General features: G+C 35.4%; 1 protein-coding gene across 1 annotated transcript in view; it reads left to right on the plus strand.

Annotated features, from left to right (window-relative positions):
* PLA1A (phospholipase A1 member A) overlaps positions 1-17,796 on the plus strand; it is a 53,795-nt gene extending 35,999 nt beyond the window's left edge. Inside the window, exons 8-11 of the mRNA XM_003766589.3 lie at positions 3,019-3,108; positions 4,961-5,069; positions 14,380-14,544; positions 16,759-17,796. Coding sequence (XP_003766637.2) covers positions 3,019-3,108; positions 4,961-5,069; positions 14,380-14,544; positions 16,759-16,843 — 449 coding nt within the window. The 3' untranslated portion in view covers positions 16,844-17,796. The remainder of the gene's footprint in view (positions 1-3,018; positions 3,109-4,960; positions 5,070-14,379; positions 14,545-16,758) is intronic.
* The last annotated feature ends 448 nt before the right edge of the window (positions 17,797-18,244 follow it).

Here is an 18,244-nt window from a genome sequence, read left to right on the forward strand (position 1 = left end):
AAAGACCTCGGAGTGTTTGTAGACAACAGGAAAGAAGTCAGAAGACAGGAAAAGGTTAAAAAATGAGACAGACAGATAGATAGTCAGGAGGAAGACAGAGAGATAGTCAGGAGAGAACAAAGAGTGAACAGAGAGAGAGAAAGAAGAGATAGAGAATACACACAGAGAAAAGAGAGAAAGAGAGATAGAGATAGAGGAACTAGAGATTATCATGAAGATACATAAAATATTTGAGAGTAGTAATGCATAAAGATGCAATGATTAAAAATTATTAGATAATAAAATTTTAGAGTTCTTGAATATAGGAAGTAGAACAATTTGTGGTTAATGATGAGGTCAAGGGTGTGATTATACTGTGTGTAAGTAACTGAGGTTGAGTGGAGGAGGAGGTCATGGGATTGAGTTCACTGAGGAACTGGGAATTCAATGTATTTGAGGGAGCATCAATATATTTTTTGAAATCCCATAATATGAGAATAGGAGTTGGGGTAGAGAAGGGGACTGTCAGATAAGAGGCACTGAACCTACTAAGAAAGAAAAGAAACTGTTTTGGGAGTCAGTAAATAATGGCTGCCAGGATCTGGATTAGGTGACAAATTTAGATAGAGTGAACTTCAAGGGAAAAGTTTCTGAATGAAGATGGTAGAATATTCCAACTCCTTCAATGGGCCAGTGGTTATGGAGACATAACCAGGGCTGGAGAGAGTAGCTCGGAAAGCAGTGAAATGGAAGGATCCAGTCTTTGTAATGGTCAGAAAATGAAGGGAGCATGAGATGAGAGACACTGCTAAACAACAAATGTTGGTTCATTTGTGCCTTATAACAATTCTGTGAGGTAGGTGCTATTATCCCCATTTTATAGCTGAGGTCACTGATTTCACTGACAGACAGAATTTAAGCGATTTGCTCGAGATCATACAACTAATAGAAATTGAATCCAGATTTGAGTTCAGGTCTCCATGATTCCAGGCCTAAATCTAGGCCTGAATGTGCTGTTCAGGAAGAGATGAAATGGGACCATGTGGATTGAAATAGATGTAAATAACTCTGGTTGGGGAAGAAGACTTATTTTTCCAAAGATAAAGGTTAATACCTTTGGGATGGAGAAAATATATAGGGGATAGTAGAGAAGGGGAGGGATGAATCTAAGCAGAAAATCAATTGTTTGGAAGTCTGCTGATGAGAGTAGCTGCTTACAAGGTTCAAGGTTTGCTCATTCAGTCCTCAGCACAGCTCCTATTTCTGGAGACAGAAGGCAGTGTTGTTGTATCTTAGGCAAGATTGGCCTGAAAGAAAATATCACTTGAACCTGGCAGTGTTTTGTGAAAATACATAAATATTTGAAGGGTCTATAATTTTATTTTTTGTTTGTTTTTATTTTTTTAATTTTAATTTTTATTCATTTATTTGTTTTATTTTTATTTTATACTTTATTTTTATTATTTATTTATTTTAAAAATATAACAATTCTTTATTTTTCAGAGCACACACAAAGATAGTTTTCAACATTCACCCTTGCAAAATCTTGTGTTCCCATATTTTTCTCCCTCCTCACCCACCCCAACCCCTATTTCTCCTCCCCCAAACAGCAAACAATCCAACAGAGGCCAAACACATGCAATTCCTCCAAATATATCCCCACATCCATAATGCTGCACAAACAAAAAAAAAAAAAAATCAGATCAAAAAGAGAAAAAAATGAGAGGGAAAAAAAAAAAAACAAGCAAGCACATAACAAAAAAAGTGCAAATACTATGTTGTGGTACATACTCAGTTCTCAGTCATTTCTGTGAATGCAGATGGCTCTCTCCATAACAAGTCCATTGGGATTGGCCTGAATTACCTCATTGTTGACAAGAACCAAGTCCATCACAGTTGATCCTATGATTTTCTTAGTATGGAGAAACTCTTGTTGTAGAAACTCCTTCCACTGATACAAATCACACACTATTTATGGCTTAGTAAATAAAACCAAAGGATTTGCTTGAGTTAGCTAGGAATTTGCCTAGGGTTACCCTGATAGTAAAGGTCAGAGGCAGGATATGAACCCAGGACTTTTGGCCTCCAGCCTAGCTTTCTATCCACTTTATCAGTGGTATCAAACTCAGAATCAGCACTACTAACCAGTACATAAGGACTAAAGCACATTGAAGAGTCAGCATAGGATCATATGGAAGTGTCAGACATTCCAGAGTATGGTCTGAATCAGATTAAAATCTGATTTGGAAATATTTACCAAAATAAATAAAAATACAATAAATGTAGATGTCAATTTGTGGTTGTATAGATGGTACAGTAGATAAGACACCAGCCCTGGAATCAGAAGGATCTGAGTTCAAATGTGGCTTCAGACACTTTATACATATTAGCTATGTGAACCTGGGCAAGTCACTTAACCCCAGTTGCCTAGTTGAAAAAAACCCAGCAACAAACAAATATAACAAACCAGTACATTAGGATCTCTGTGGGCTACATGTTTATTTAGAAAAGCCACTATCTATATTTGTGTTTTTATTTATTTTATTAAATATTTCCTAATTAGATTTAAATAGGGTTTTTAATTTTAATTTTTAAAATTAGATTAATTTTAATCCAATCTGGTTTAGGCCACACTCTGGAATGGTTCTGTCCATATGTCTGACACTTCTATACTAAGCTATGCTGCCTCTATAATGTAAGCATATCCAAGCCAAAGAGCTCACAAGAAAAATATTCCTCTGCCATGATGTCACCCAAGGCTTCCAAATGTAACTGCCATGGCCAAGACTCCTGTCTTGGAAAGAAGCTTCTTTAGTAGCAGCTCAGCAACATTAAAAAAAAAAAAAAGTCTTATAATTTTAAATTAATTTTATTTTTTTTTACTATCTGGCTGAGAAACGGAGATCAGTATCTCCTGAGAGTAAATATGGCTGTTTGCTGGGTTTCTGCAATGAACAATCATGACAAAAGAGAAACCAGAACACTCGATTCTTGCTCAGACCTTCACAAGCTCAGCTGTTTCTGTTTCTTTTATTCTAGGTTTACTGGAACAAGGAGGGATCAATATGGAAAAGCTTCCCAAAGAAGTGAAAGTGTACCTACTGACCACTTCCAAGGCTCCATACTGTCGTGAGTGGCAACTTCCTCCCAAATAAAATCGAACAGTAACAACAAAATGGAAAAAGGACACCTACCTCATTTGAGCATTCTAATATTGAAAGCAGCTTCTGTTGTTTTTGGTCATGTCCAACTCTTAGTGATCCTATTTGGGGGATTTTCTTGGCAAAGATACTACAGTGATTTGCCATTTCCTTCTTTAGCTCATTTTACAGATGAGGAAACTAAGGCAATTGGGGCTAAGTGATTTGTCCAGGGTCATATCTAAGAAGTATCTGAGGTCAGATTTGAACTCATGAACATGGGTCTTCCTCATTCCAGGCTCTTTGCACTGTGGTGGTCCTCAATAGCCTGTTATGGAGGAAATTTGTGTCAATATGTTTGATTTCAAGTCCTGGCTCTAACCATTAGACAATCCCACATGAGGACCAACTTAGCAGTCACAGGATCTTCATTGAAATCTCACTTCTGCTACTTACTAATTTTAATTTTAATTTCATTTATTGGAGGGGGGAGTGGCAAGGCAATTGGAATTAGTTGACTTGCTCCGGATTACATATTTAGTGTCTGAGACTGTATTTGAACTCAGTTCCCCCTGACTCCAGGACCAGCTCTCTCTGCTGAGCACCTAGCTGCCTTCTGCTGCTTTTCCATGATTTTCTATGTCTAGGCAAGTCACTTCCCTTCTCTGAGTCTCAGTTTCCTCATATGTAAAAGAAGGTGGTTGGATTAGATGATCTTTAAATTTAAAGTCTCTTTCATTTCTAAATCTATAATCTCTATTATTCATTTACAGAATATAAATCTATATTTCAAGTCTAGCCCATGGCTACACAGGATCTCATGCTCTTCCTAAACATCTACTTCCTCCTGTACTGGGGGAAGAATAGAGTTATGAGATGTGACAGACTTTCCTCTTCATTCTATATTATGCATCAATGGGAAATTATGTAATGTGACTGAATAATCAGTAGGTAAACTCACACATGGGACAAAGCACAAATTTTATATATATATATATATATATATATATATATATATATATATATATATATATATATAATAAAATGTATATATACATTTTATTTTTCCAAATGCATACAAAGATAGTTTTCATCATTTACTTTTGCAAAACCTTATAGTCCAAAATTTTCTCCCTCTCTCCCCCATTTACTCCTCTCCCCAAGACAGCAAGCAATCCAATGTAGGTTAAACATATGCAATCAAAGCACAAATCTTTATAGGTTTGAAAAGTGAGTCTCATTAAGTGCTACTTAACTGACCACTGGAGGCTGTAAGCCTTCACTCTAATATATAACCCTGCTTATCACAAAATAAATACCTGTAAACCAAAAGAAATCAATCAATGTGCCAAGCACTGTGCTAAGCATTAAGGTGACAAAAAAAAAGACAAGACAGTCTCTGCCTGCAGAGATAACATGCAAATAAATACATGTAAAGCAAGTTATACACAGGATAAAGAGAAAATAATTAACTGAGGGAAGGTTTTAGAATTAACATTGGATGTGCATTCAGAGGATCTAGGTTCAAATTTTACCTGTGATGCTTATAACCTGTATATTTAATTTCCCAAGATCTAGGTCCCTTCAGATATAAAATGTTGGTCATTAAAGAACCTTCCAGGTCTATCTCTGGGTTCCTATGACTCCATTCCCAAGCATCCCCCATTGTAGCCTCCCTGGGTCTTGTATTTTTTGGCAACTGTCCACCTTCTCTACCCCTCATCCCAGCTCTGAAGACATCATCACGATTTTGGATAATACAAACAGATAGTTTCATGTTCCTAATCTCCCACCACCATTATTCACTTTCCTCAGTTCTCTGGTGTGTTTTGCTTTCTTAGTCTACTATAGTCTCATGGCGTTTCATTTACGGAAGGAGAGAAACAAGAAAACCGAGATTGAAGTCACTCTGCATAGCAGTAATCTCACAACTTCCATTAAGATCACCATGTAAGTAACCTATTGCTTTCCCTTCCCATCTAGGTTATTCCTTTTCCTTTTCCTGCTTGTCTATATGTGAGTCTCACACTATAAATTACTGGAGGTATAGAACTGTCTTTTTCTTTGTACCCCCAGTGCCTATTTTAATCCCTGGCATATAGTAGGTGTTTACACAATGTTTTTTCATTCATTCATCCTGGCATCTCAGGCTAGGAAAGGGACTATGGGACATTAGTGCAATTTCTTTATTAAGTAATTGAATAATTAGCAAGAATACAAGTTTTTCTGATACATGGTACCATTCCACTCTCAAAAACCTCTCTGCTTTTGATCACTTACTTAGAAATGGAAGGGAGCTCTGAGGTCATGCAGTCAAAGCTATTCATTTTATCGATGAGAAAACTGAGTCCCTGAGGGATCAAATGTTTTGATCAAGACCACGCAGGGAGAAAGCAGCAGAACTGGGACTGGTAGTCCCAAACATCAATGTGCCTGACTGTCACATTCAAACAGAGAAGTGAGCTTTACAAAGTCTTTCACTTATGACAACAATCAGGGGTGCAATGAAGAGATTTCATTGCTAGATTTAATTCAAGGACCTGAATTTGAATCTCATGTCCCATTACTTACTCTCTTTGAGACTTTAATCAAGTCATTAACTTGTTCAGACTTTACTTTTCTCCTTGGTGCAATGAATGAGTTGGATTATTTTTAAAACAAGCACTTATTGCGTATTGAGTAAGTACTTACAGTCTGCCAGGCACTGTGTTAGACACTGAAGGTATAAAGACAAAAGTGAAAATAGTTTTTGTCTTGAAAAGCTTCCAATCCAGATGCATATATATGCAAATTTATAAAATAATTTTTGGGGGAAGTTGATTAGTTGGAGGATATCAGGAAAGGTTTCATTTATTGTAGACTAAAGGTGCTAAACTTTTGGTAAAATTAATTGGGAAATATTTAACAAAATAAATAAAAATACAATAGAATATAACTTTTGTTAATATGTGGTTTTCTAAGTTAATATGTGGCTACAGGGATCATTGTGTGTGGTTCAATGACCCTGTTTATATTAGATTTTGACATTACTGTTGTAGAAAGTGACATTTGGGTTGAGGTTTAAAAGATGTTAGGGATTATAAATGATAAAGGTGAGCAGAATTTAAAGGAGAGAATTAGGGGTGATGTCAAGGGGTTATAAGATTTAGGGAAGGGAAGAAGAGGGAGCTCAGGGTGATTGGCTTCTATTTTCTTAAAAAAGAATGAGGCAAGGTCCTCAGTTATTAGGATGAGGGGAATATATGTCCTTATACCTTTCCTGGGCAGCTAAGTGGTGCCATGGGCCTGAAGTCAGGAAAACTCATTTTTGTGAATTTAAATAGCTGTGCGCCTCTGGACAAGTAACTTAGCCCTGTTTACTTCAGTTTCCTCATCTGTAAAATGAGCTCAAGAAGGAAATGGCAAACCACTCCAGTATCTTTGTGAAGAAAATCCCAAATGAGATCATAAAGAGCTGAACATGACTGAAATGACTGAACAATAACAAGGAATATGTTACACAAGTAATAAAGTTACTAGCTGACTCAATTTTATTTTTCTTCCATGTTATTAGCATTGAACAACTTCTTTAAATTGTAGATTTAGAGCTAGATTTTAGATGAAGAAGCTGAGACCAAGGGAGTTTAAGCTATTTGTTTAGGGTCCCAGAGCTAGTCAGGATTCGACATAATATGAACCCAGGTCCTTTAACTCCTGTCCAGCACTCTATACACTTACCTTATTATCTTTCTTCATTTCTAAGATCCAAAATTTTGCAGCCCATATTAACCTATTTTTGCAATGGATCTAATTTTTCTTTCTTTGATATTTTAAAGATATTTTAGCATAAAAATCATTTTAAAATAGTTAGAATCTAATTTTATCTCTATGCCTTTCTTCTGGATGTGTCCTCATGCCTGGAACACATTTCTTCCTCACCTCCTCACCATTAGGCAATGAGGACAGCAGGGACCATATATTGCCTTTCTTTGCATACCCAGTAATTAACACAGTGCCCAGCTCATAGTAAGCATTTAATAAATGCCTGTTGACTGTTGACTTTAACTTTAGAAAGAAACTTTAACTTTAACTAAGAAACTCCATTTCTTAAAATCTTTAACAACTTAAGCTCTTTTAAGAATACCTCAAGCACCACCTTCTAAATGAAGTTTATCCCCTTGGCTATTAATGACTTCCCCTCAAATCACCTTGAATCTATTTTGTATGCATTTAGGTAAGTACATGTTGGCCCCCTTGATATAATGTAAATAAACTTTTTGAGGACAGGAACTTTTTCACATCGGCCTTTTATCTCCAGGACCAAATACAATGCCTGGCAGATAATAGATTCTTTACAAATTCTTTTTTGATTAATTGGCAGATTTAGAACTGGAGAGATCCTGAAAGAACATCTGGTTTAGTTCTTTATTTTATTATTATTATTATTATTATCAATAGTCTTATATTTAAAAAAATTTTTTTTTCAATTATGAATACTCTCCCTCTCTTCTCCCTCTCTGCCACCCATTGAGAAGGCAAACACATTACAAATATGTATTGTCATGCAACATAAATTCCCCCTTAATCATGTCTAAAAAAAAAAAAAAAGAAAGAAGAAATAGACTTCAATTGTGTTCTGAGTCTATCAGCTTTCTATCTAGAGATGGACAGCATGTTTCATCATGAGTCTGGAACCATAATGGGTTATTATATTAATGGGTCAGAATTTTTAAGTCTTTCAAAATTTTTTTTCACAATATATTACTTTATAATCTTACTATTACTATGTAGATTGTTCTCCTGGTTCTGTCAACTTTATTTTATACCAATTCATACAAATCTTTCCAGGTTTTTCTGAAACTACTCTTTTCATCACTTCTTATACTACAATAGTATTTCATTATTATTCATAAGCTATAACTTGTTCAGCCATTCCCAACTAATGAATATCCCTTGAATTTCCTATTCTTTGCTACCACAAAAATTGTTGCTACAAATAATCTTGTACATATGGGTCCTTTTCCTCTTTCTTTGATTTCTTTGGATATAAACCTAACAGTGGTATTGCTGGGTCAAAGGGTATACACAGTTTAGTAGCTTTTTAAAATCTTTCCAAATTGCTTTCCTGAATGTCTAAACTAACTCACTCTTTTTTGCCAATTTAGCCAATCTGATGGGTATAAAATGATGCCTCAGAGAGTTGTTTTAACTTGCATTTATCTGATTATTAGTGATTTAGAACATTTTTCATGTGGTTTTGATTTTTCTCTCAAAACATCCTATTTGTATTCTTTGACTATTTGTCACCTGGAGAATGGCTTATTCTTATTAATTTGACTCACTTTCATATTGAGTCAGATTTCCTTTAAAATGATACCTCTATCAGAGAAACTTGCTCCAAAGATTTTTTCCAGTTCTTTGATTTTCTTTTAAATTTTTAGCTGCATAGGTTTTATTTGTGCAAAACCTTTTTAATGTTATCAAAATTATCCATTTTCTCTCTAATCAATCTATCTCTTCTTTAGTCAGGAATACTTCCCCTATCTAGAAATAGGTGAAAGCAGGTAATTTCTTCCCTTCTCCACTAATTTGCTAATGATATTATCCTTTATATCTAAATTATTTATCAGTTTGAGCTTTTGTGTTTGATGTGAGACTTGGCTTATATCTAGTTTTCAGAAAGTAGGAGTAGGAAAATCGAAATCCAGAGAGTTGATTAACTTAGCTAAAGTCATACAGCACTGGCAAATGAACATGAACATTCTGATTCCAAATTCATTGTTCTTTCTATCACACCATGTTATTTTTGATGACTCAGGGTTTTCCTCACAGAGAAGAAATCAGTTTAACTAACTCTTGTACCTGAGAATAAAGTTGCCCTAATCCTGATCAAGGTGAAAATGGAAAGAGAACTTAAGTCAAGCAAATCGTCCTCTCCCTTTCAACATTATATTTATTAATGCTTCTCTATTTCCTCTTAATCTAATACATCAGGAGTTGTCAAAGGCACTCAAATATGAATGCCTGTCTCTATTCCTCTCTCCCTTTACTAACATCAGGACTCACAGTGAGTTGAAAAAAAAAAGAGCATTATCCGATTCCAAAAGACTTATGATGGAAAATTCCATTCATATCTAGAGATATTGTGGAGTCTAAATGCAGACTGAAGCATAGTATTTTCACTTTTTAAATTTGTTTTTTGTTTTTTCTTTCTTATGGTTTTTCCCTCTTGTTCTATTTCTTCTTCCACAACAAGACTAATATGTTTAACATGATTGCTTACTGTCTTGTGAAGTGGGAAGGGAAGGGAGAGAGGAAGAAAAATTTAGAACTCAAAATCTTACAAAAATGAATATTAAAAGCTATTTTTTCATGTAATTGAAAAATACTATTGATATAAATAAAAGAAAATAAAAGAAAGAAAAAGAAATAAGAGAAAAAGAGTGTCATCAGAAGTTTGGCAAGGAAGGAGCCAATCTTTACTCGGTAATGTAACCCTACTCTGTTCCCTCTAGTCAAGACTCATAATTCCCAGCCTTTCCCTGTATCCTATTTGAGGCTTTCTATTTCTTACTGAACTATTTCTACCTATCCATCTCAGTTTTCTTCTGATCCTTTATTCTTTTCCTTTTTCTTGAGTTTAATAAAAAGATATTGTGGATTGAGTAGCCTTGAAGTCAAGAAATCCTTCCTCTGAAGGTCATACATTGGCTGTGTGACTCTGGGCAAGCCAATTAACTTCTTCTTGGTGACCAAGCAACTCTAAAAGATCCTAACTGCAGAAAAGGTGTTGACCTGCATTGGGAGAGGGAATTTCTTCACCTAGGAGTTCCCTATAGCGAAATCAAAGATCAAATTTTTTTATCTTTTTTATCTGGAGTTTCATATCTCTTTTTTTTTAATCTCCTTGTCCCTGAACAACAAGGTTCTAATCTGGTAGCTCATAGTCTTTCTTTCTGTCACGCTATTCTGCCAAGGGTAGGTAATATTCTTGTAAATTTGGACTTCAAGGCAAGAAAGATGGGGAAAATGAAACCCCAGCTTTGTAAGAACAGAATATAAAAAGAGGGTATTTAGATCTATATTCAAAACTTTCCCCTTAGTTTGAAAGATCATGTGTACATATCCTTATTCTTCAATATCTAAGGGTGGGGGACAAAATCCTTGGAGAATGCTATTTGACATATTTAATAGATGTAAATGCTGCCATTTAAGGTCTGAAAAAGGCAAGTCTTAAGGTTCTTTGTCACAATTCTCATGATCAAAAAACAAACAAACAAACAACAACTTCTCAAACTAAACCAAAACCCAGACACTCAACAACAACAAAATCAACTCATTCCAAACTCCTAAGAAAGAATAATCTTCTTACTAAATTTCTTGAACTAAGAATTTTAAAATAAACTTTTCCATTTCTAGGTAATTGAACCTGGAAGTGAAGCTTTCTTCCTATCTCATTTTTGCTTATTAAGAATCCAACTCGGTATTTTTCCCCAAGTGATGAAAATGTCAAGAATTAGGAGAACCCCTTTTTGCTAAAATTTTCTTTCTCCTTTTCCTTCTCACTTTCTCCCCTTCTTTTTTCTCCTACTCTCTTTCATTCTCTCCCAAACCCCCTCTCTGCTTTTGTTTCCTTCCTCTCTCCTTTCTCTCAACATAAATTTTTATTGAGTACTTATTGTATGCAAAGAACTTTGCTATCTCAATGACAAGTCTGAAGAAGAATAAAGTATTGTGTCTGCCTTCTAGGATTTCATAGTCTAGTACCATAGAAAGCATTATAGCATTTCAGAATTGTAAAGGAACCTCAAAGGCTATTTAATCTAAATATCTGGAACTTGATGAGCTCCAGTGCTTTCAATGCCTTCCCCTATCTACCCCACTTTGTCTCTTTGCTTTGAGGTAGTGAAATAGCATTCGTATTTGAGTGCCTTTGACGACTCCTGATGTATTAGATTAAGAGGGAATAGAGAAGAATTAATAAATATAATGTTGAAAGGGAGAGGATGATTTGCTTGACTTAAGATCTCTTTCCATTTTCACCTTGATCAGGATTAGGGCAACTTTATTCTCAGGTACAAGAGTTAGTTAAACTGATTTCTTCTCTGTAAGGAAAACCCTGAGTCACCAAAAATAACATGGTGTGATGGAAAGAACAATGAATTTGGAATCAGAATGTTCATGTTCATTTCCCAATGCTGTATGATTTTAGCTAAGTTAATCAACTCTCTGGATTTCAATTTTCCTACTCCTACTTTCTGAAAACTAGATATAAGCCAAGTCTCACATCAAATACAAAAGCTCAAACTGATAAATAATTTAGATATAAAGGATAATATTATAAGCAAATTAGTGGAGAAGGGAAGTTTGTAGAATCTGGACCTGAAGTCAGGAGAATGGGTTCTAGCTTCTTCAACACTGGACCCTTTAACAAGTTGCTGAGCTTCCTAATATATGTAGATATATCTAGATGTCTACAGATATATCTATATATGTATATGTATCTATATTTATGTATGCCTATATCTATCTATCTATCTATTTCTTTGCATGGCCCACTGACTGTGTTGTGGTTAAGTTCAAATGATTTAAGATCGCAAAGTAAAGCACATTGTATTTTTAAGATCTATATTACTTTGAATTATTAATATTTATTCATTCAGATGGGTATCAGAATCCGATGAAAACTTTTTTAGAGACAGAAACAAATCTATATGTAAGCAGTATATAATTGATGCGTGTAATAAACTTAAAAAGCAAATTTGAGACTAGCCCTTCCCTGCTGCATGAATTCTCCTATTGAACACCCCAGATGAGAGGTCCTCCAGTGACCTGCTGAGCAGAGAAGGGAGAAGGAAATCATTTAGAAATACATGTAATATAAAAAGAAAAGGATTCAATAAATAAAGAGAAATCATCCATCCTTGTTGGAGAGTTATCTAGCTGAAGAGCTAAGATATCCATGTTAAATGAGGGGTTATTAAAAATACCAGGTAATGGTTCCATTTTAGGAATGTGTTCCATTTTAGGTTGATATACATATTAAATAAGGACTTATTTAAAAGTATCAGGTAATATCTGATGTCTTCCATTTTAGATTTCCTATAAGGATTCATTATGGGATAGAGGTAGTCAGGCTCTCAAAAGAAATATCTGAGAAATCCACACTCCAGCAGGTCCCACCAGATTGGAGAGGTTTGGGGTATCTGACTGTCAATTCTAAGTCATTAAACATTTGTTGTTGTTTAATCAATTCTGATTCTTTGCTATCCCTTTCAGGCATTTCTTGACAGACACACTGGAGTGGTTTGTCATTTCCTTCTTCAGTTCATTTTATAGATGAGGAAAATGAGGAATGTTTAAGTGATTTGCCCAAGATCATACAGTAGGTGTCTGAGGGGGGATTTGAACTCACAAAGATGAATCTTCCTGATTCCAGGGCCTGACTCTATCCACTTCAATACCTATCTACCCTCATTAAATATTTACTTAGTTCCTACTCTGTGCCAGGCAATGTTAAGCACTAGGGATACAAAGAAAAGGAAAACAACAGTCCCTGACTTAAAGGAGCCCACAGTTGGGAAATGTGAATATCATAAAAAGATGTTGTAGATTGAGGGCTAATATTCATAATCTGTGTTATGCAAACAACTATGTACAAACAATATACAAGATCAATCTTGTATATATACATGTACAATATGCAAGATGCTAAAGTGATTTGAGTGGAGGATGGACTAGAATGGGAAAGACTTGTGGCCAGCAGACCCACCAGCAGGTCATTGCTTTAGTAGAGGTATAAAGTGATAAGGGTCAATGTTTCTATTAGCTGTTAAATTTAAAGAAGTTCAGTACTAGAAAGTTGACTACAGGTGTTTATTTATTTTGGGGGGCAGAGAATTTAATGAAGACAATCTCCTAAAAGAATGGTGTGTTAATTTCTTTAATTATGTAGTCCTAAAAATGTAACACTATTAAGAATGTGCAATATATGCATATTTATGTTTTGAAAATTATATATGTACTATTGTACTAATAATTAGACATATACAATTTACATAAAAAGAAACATGTTCAAAGTTTGAGATAAAGATGTAATAATATTTGACCCTAAAGTCAATAGGGCCACTATAATTTACCTGAGGAGGGGGAAAGATAGTGATGTGGTCAGATCTGTACTTTAGTAAAATTACTTTAACATCTGTATGGAGGACGGATTTGAGAAGAAAGTTACTTGAGATAAGACTAATGAGAGTTCCAACTTGGGTGGAGAAAAAGAGACAAATGTGAGACATGTCGTGGAGATATAATTCAAACTGGGGGATGAAAGAGATTGAGGAGAAAAGATGATACTAAGATTGTGAGCCTGGGTGACTTAGAAGGCGGATGGTGACCTCAACAGAAATAGGGAAGTTTGGAAGAAGAGTGGTTTGGAGGTAGGCGGAATAATAAAGTGACCTCATTAACTCATCCCTTCTTGCTCAATACTTGTGCCTCATTCTGTCTCAACCAAAATGAAAAGGGAGAGAAGGGACTCTTATTAGTGCGATCCTGTGGTTCACTAACTCTCTGAGGGGTACCTTAGACACTCATAAAGTGAGATGGAGGGAGGGGGTGGCTATGAGGGTGTGGGTTTCTTAAGAACCCTTCTGTGATGCATGCCTGGGTGGTGATTAGCTTATTATTTTCAGTTATGATCAAAAATGTCAGTGTAATACAGTGGAAAGACTTTTTGTACTTTAAGGACGTGACGTCCAATCCACTTCTGTCCTTTATCATACCTGAATCTGCATGTCAATGCCTAAACTTCTTTGACCCTCAGTTTTCTCATCTATAAAATGTGGGGAATGGACCAGTAGCTTCAGGTCTTTTCCATCTCTAAATCTATGATCCAATTTCCTCTTTCCTGCTCTTGTTCTCCCCCCACCTTACCCCATTTCCCAAGGAAGAGGTTGGGAGCTTGAACAATAGAGAGAGGGGGTAGAAGGTGGGTACTGGACATAGGTGTAGTTGTGTTGTAGATAAAACCAAGTAATAGTTATTGTGAGGAGGGTGGGAAATGACCTGTCTTTCCGCTCTGATTGGTTGGTCAAGTCATAGCCATGTCCCCTACTTTGGAGACCATTTTCCTAAAGATTAGAAGAGTTTCAGTCCTCATGGAGAGGTCATTTCTAATAATGAAATAAAAGGTCCTTGGAATATAATATGGAAGTATGTAAGTGCCCAACAAGTAACCTGGATAATAAATTCTCTAGGACTTAACTCTTGTGTCTCCTTACAGACCGAAAAACCAGTTGATTGGCAAAGGACTGATGGCCCATTCAATCCCACATTGCCATATAAATCAAGTGATTCTGAAGGTTCTTTCCTCCAACCAGATTTGGAGAAAAGAAGAGAGTTCCATCATTGGGAAATTCTGTGTCATCCCTTTGCCTGCTAACCACAGGTAAACAGACCCTTTCAGTGACCATTGCCAAGCACAGTCATTTATCCATTCTACCTGACTATAGCACTCCTAATATCAAAATCTCTCCAAAACAAACCAGGGCCAACAAATGGACTTGCCCTGGCCAAAACCTATTTTAATTTTGGCTAGCTGGGTCTGCCCTGGCATGCCATCCTGAACTTTTAAGATTTCTGAATCATGGAACCAACACAGTCTCGTGAAATTTGATATGACAAGATACCATTCAGTCACCACTTTCCCATATGGAAATATATTTGTATGAGTAAGTGGTGATTAGGACTTCCCTGCCCTGCTTGTTACTAGGTTCTCGTAGTTTGCCACTCAAAGCTGGAAGTATTCCTCTGAGTCAGACCTGTAGTCGTTCCTCTTTATATTCTATTTACATTTCTCTAATATTTGTTTGTTTCATACTGGGTTGGAAATAATTGTTAAGCTGACATTTCAGTAGCATGGAGGCTGCTTCTGAATTAATGATTGCCAATTAGGAAGGAAGAAAGAGAAAAAAGAAAAAAGTAGCTAATTTGAGGTGGGAAGCTACTGACTGCCCATCAAACAAATACTTTAGTCCTATTGAAAATAGAACATCCTGTAAGATTCATGGAATAGCACTGAATCTCTGATGAGTAGGCTAGAGACATGTTTGTTTCTGTCCAAGAGGGAGAGGACTTCTGAGGGTCTAGTGACTCATTGATGCTAGGAGGCTTATCACCTTCAGGCATATTGACTTTCATTGTTATCCTTCCCTTCCAAAAATGAGACAGATCAAAGATAGACCAACAACATGGGCATTGTGGCAGAAGATCTTATGGGATTTTTTTGCATTGAGAACATGTAAAGCTTGGAAGAGTGGATGTAATGGCAAACTAGAGTCAGAGAAAACCTCAATTCAAACCTGGCCTTAGAATAGCTTTCTTGGGGAAGTTCAGCTCTTGCCTCAGTTTTCTTACCTGTAAAATGGGAATTAAAAATAGCAACATCCTCCCTGGATTGTTTTGAAGCTTGAATGAGATGATATACAATCATGAAGTACTATCCAGGTAATTATGAGCTATTATGATTATTATTATTGACTTGGGAACAAGAACCTCATGGTGAAGGACTCATTCCTAAATGAAGCACTACTCCTGATCTCAGATGGCCAGAAACCATTGCTAAAAAAAAAAGTATTTTATTTTTACTTTGTATAAAGCTTTTTATTTTCAAAACATATGCATAGTTTTCACTCTTGCAAAACCTTATGTTGAATTTTTTTTTCTCCTTCCTTCTCCTCTATCCCTGTCCTAGATGGCAGGTAATATTCTTTAGAGTGCCATTCCAATGCTTTGGTTAAACCGTGTCTAAAACTAAAAACACAAAAGGAAATGGAAATTTTGAAAAGTAAAATGATTTTTTCAAGGTCATACAGATAATAAGTGTCAGAGATGGAATTAAGTCTTCAAATTCAGAATTTAATCTCCATTACCTCTCATGTAGTTTCCCTAGTGATTGTTTTTCAATGATCTGAATAATAAAAATAGCAATAATAACAAAAACACAGTCAAAATGGTACTTTAAAGTATGCAAATTACTTTACATACTTTATTTTATCTGAGCTTCAAAATTTTACATGTGAGGTACAGATTGAGAACTGGAAGGGACCTCAGAGACTTATTAAGTGCAGATGTTCTATTTTCCAGATGAGAATGCTGAGGTTTAGAGATATTAGGTGATTTATATGTGGTCACACCTGGGAAACATCAAAAGCAAGATTTGAATTCTAGTCTCTTTCACTCCAAGTTCAGCACTCTGTCCATGTTGCCATGCTATTGTAAGGATTTAATAGTTTATGTGTTAAAGTACTGATCTTGTAAACTCACCCACCCTCTTTTGTTTTCCCCCTGAGGCAACTGGGATTAAGAGACTTGCCCAGGATCACACAGCTGGGATGTGTTAAGTGTATGAGGACAAATTTGAACTCAGGTCCTCCTGACTTCAAAGCTGGTACTCTATCCACTGCGCCACGTAGCTACCCCATAACCCCCCTTTAACTCTTGAGATTATGAGTTTTAATCTCAAAGTTGCATTAAAACAGGCACAGCACAATCTTACATACCTCTAATTTTGCTTGGCTCACTATTACCCATTTTACCCAGTTGATCACCTATGGTAGGACACAATTAGCACTCCTAACTTCTTGCTGTTCTTCCCTTGTAGTACGAAGATGTGGTGCCGTTCCGAACCAATGACCTTGAAAACAAATGTAAATGTTTTTGTAAACCTGGAAATACCATGTGCATAGCATAATCCCTGAAATTTGGAGGGGAACAAGTGGTTTGATTCAGATTGTTTTTATCAGACTGAGGATAATATCTCTTTGTCATCTACTAAGTAGCACAAAACTAGTCAGCAGTATTTTTATTAATGCATTTTATCTAGACATATGTGCCAATTAGTTACCAATCAACAATGCCCCTCCTGCCCTGGATCTTTTTTATTAAAAAGCAGTCATTAAACAAAGCCATCTAAGAGGTGTTGTGCTTAACAGTACACACAATTTTTCACACTTTCCTCCTTTTTAATTGAAAGGAAACATCATTTAGGACCAACACTGACCACTGAAATTGACTTGAATTTCTTTGCCTTTTAGGTTATCTTTATTTGAATTATTAAAGTCATTATGTATTATGTTCCATTGGTTTTGCTTTCCTCTGTATCTGTTTCTCTAATTTTTTTTTTTATATTCATCATTACTTACAGTCTGACAGTAATTCTCATTTCCAGCCATTTCTAAGTCATTGAACACAATTTGTTCCCGGCTTTTAACTATTTTAAATAATGCTGCTCTGAATATTTTGATAAGTTGGGGATTGTTCTTTTCTGTTACTATTGTTGTGTGGGATATAAATTTTAGTAATGAAATTACAGCTTTTGACCCAAAGTCAAAGCTTAATACATGCTTGTTGATGGATTGGATCAAAGGGTATGAACAATTTAAAAACGTGTATAATTCTTAAAAAAAAGTTTTCAAAATAGTTGTACCAATTCACTGTTCAATCAGCATTGAATTAGTATGTCTTCTAGTGTTATCTTTTTCTTATTAATATTTTAGGCAGATATGACCCCATGTCTTCGGGCTTCTACCTAGAATTATACCTGTTATTCAGCAGAAACATTTCTAAGGGAAAGTCCACAAATTCCACAGAATAGTCAGATTGTTTTGTTTTAATGAAATTGTGTTACCCTGAGTATACAGAGAAAAAAGAAAGGACAAATATAAAAATTTCAAAGAAATATGGGAAGGTATATGAAGTGATGTGTAATGACAAAAGCAGAACTAAAAGCATATAAATTGAAAAGGGAAAATTCATGTTAAAGATAGAGGATGACTTTGTTGCTCCCATATAAAAGTCCATATGCACATTATGTGCCAGGCACTATACTAAGCCCTGGGGATATGAATGCAAGCAAAAAGAACGATAGTTCCTACCCTCAAGGATCTTACATTCTGATGAGGGAAGACAACACATAAAAGGGAATTGAAATCTGTTAATAACAGAAGAGTATAGTTACATGTACAATCATTTGCAATCACTTTTTTTATTTCATTCATTTTTGCATTTTATTTCTTTTGTTATTGTTTATGTATATAAATATACTTGTCAATGAAAATTAAAATGTATTAATAAAGAAAAATTAAAGA

This window comes from Sarcophilus harrisii, chromosome 3 (genome assembly GCF_902635505.1).
Source record: "Sarcophilus harrisii chromosome 3, mSarHar1.11, whole genome shotgun sequence".
Lineage (NCBI taxonomy): Eukaryota > Metazoa > Chordata > Mammalia > Dasyuromorphia > Dasyuridae > Sarcophilus > Sarcophilus harrisii.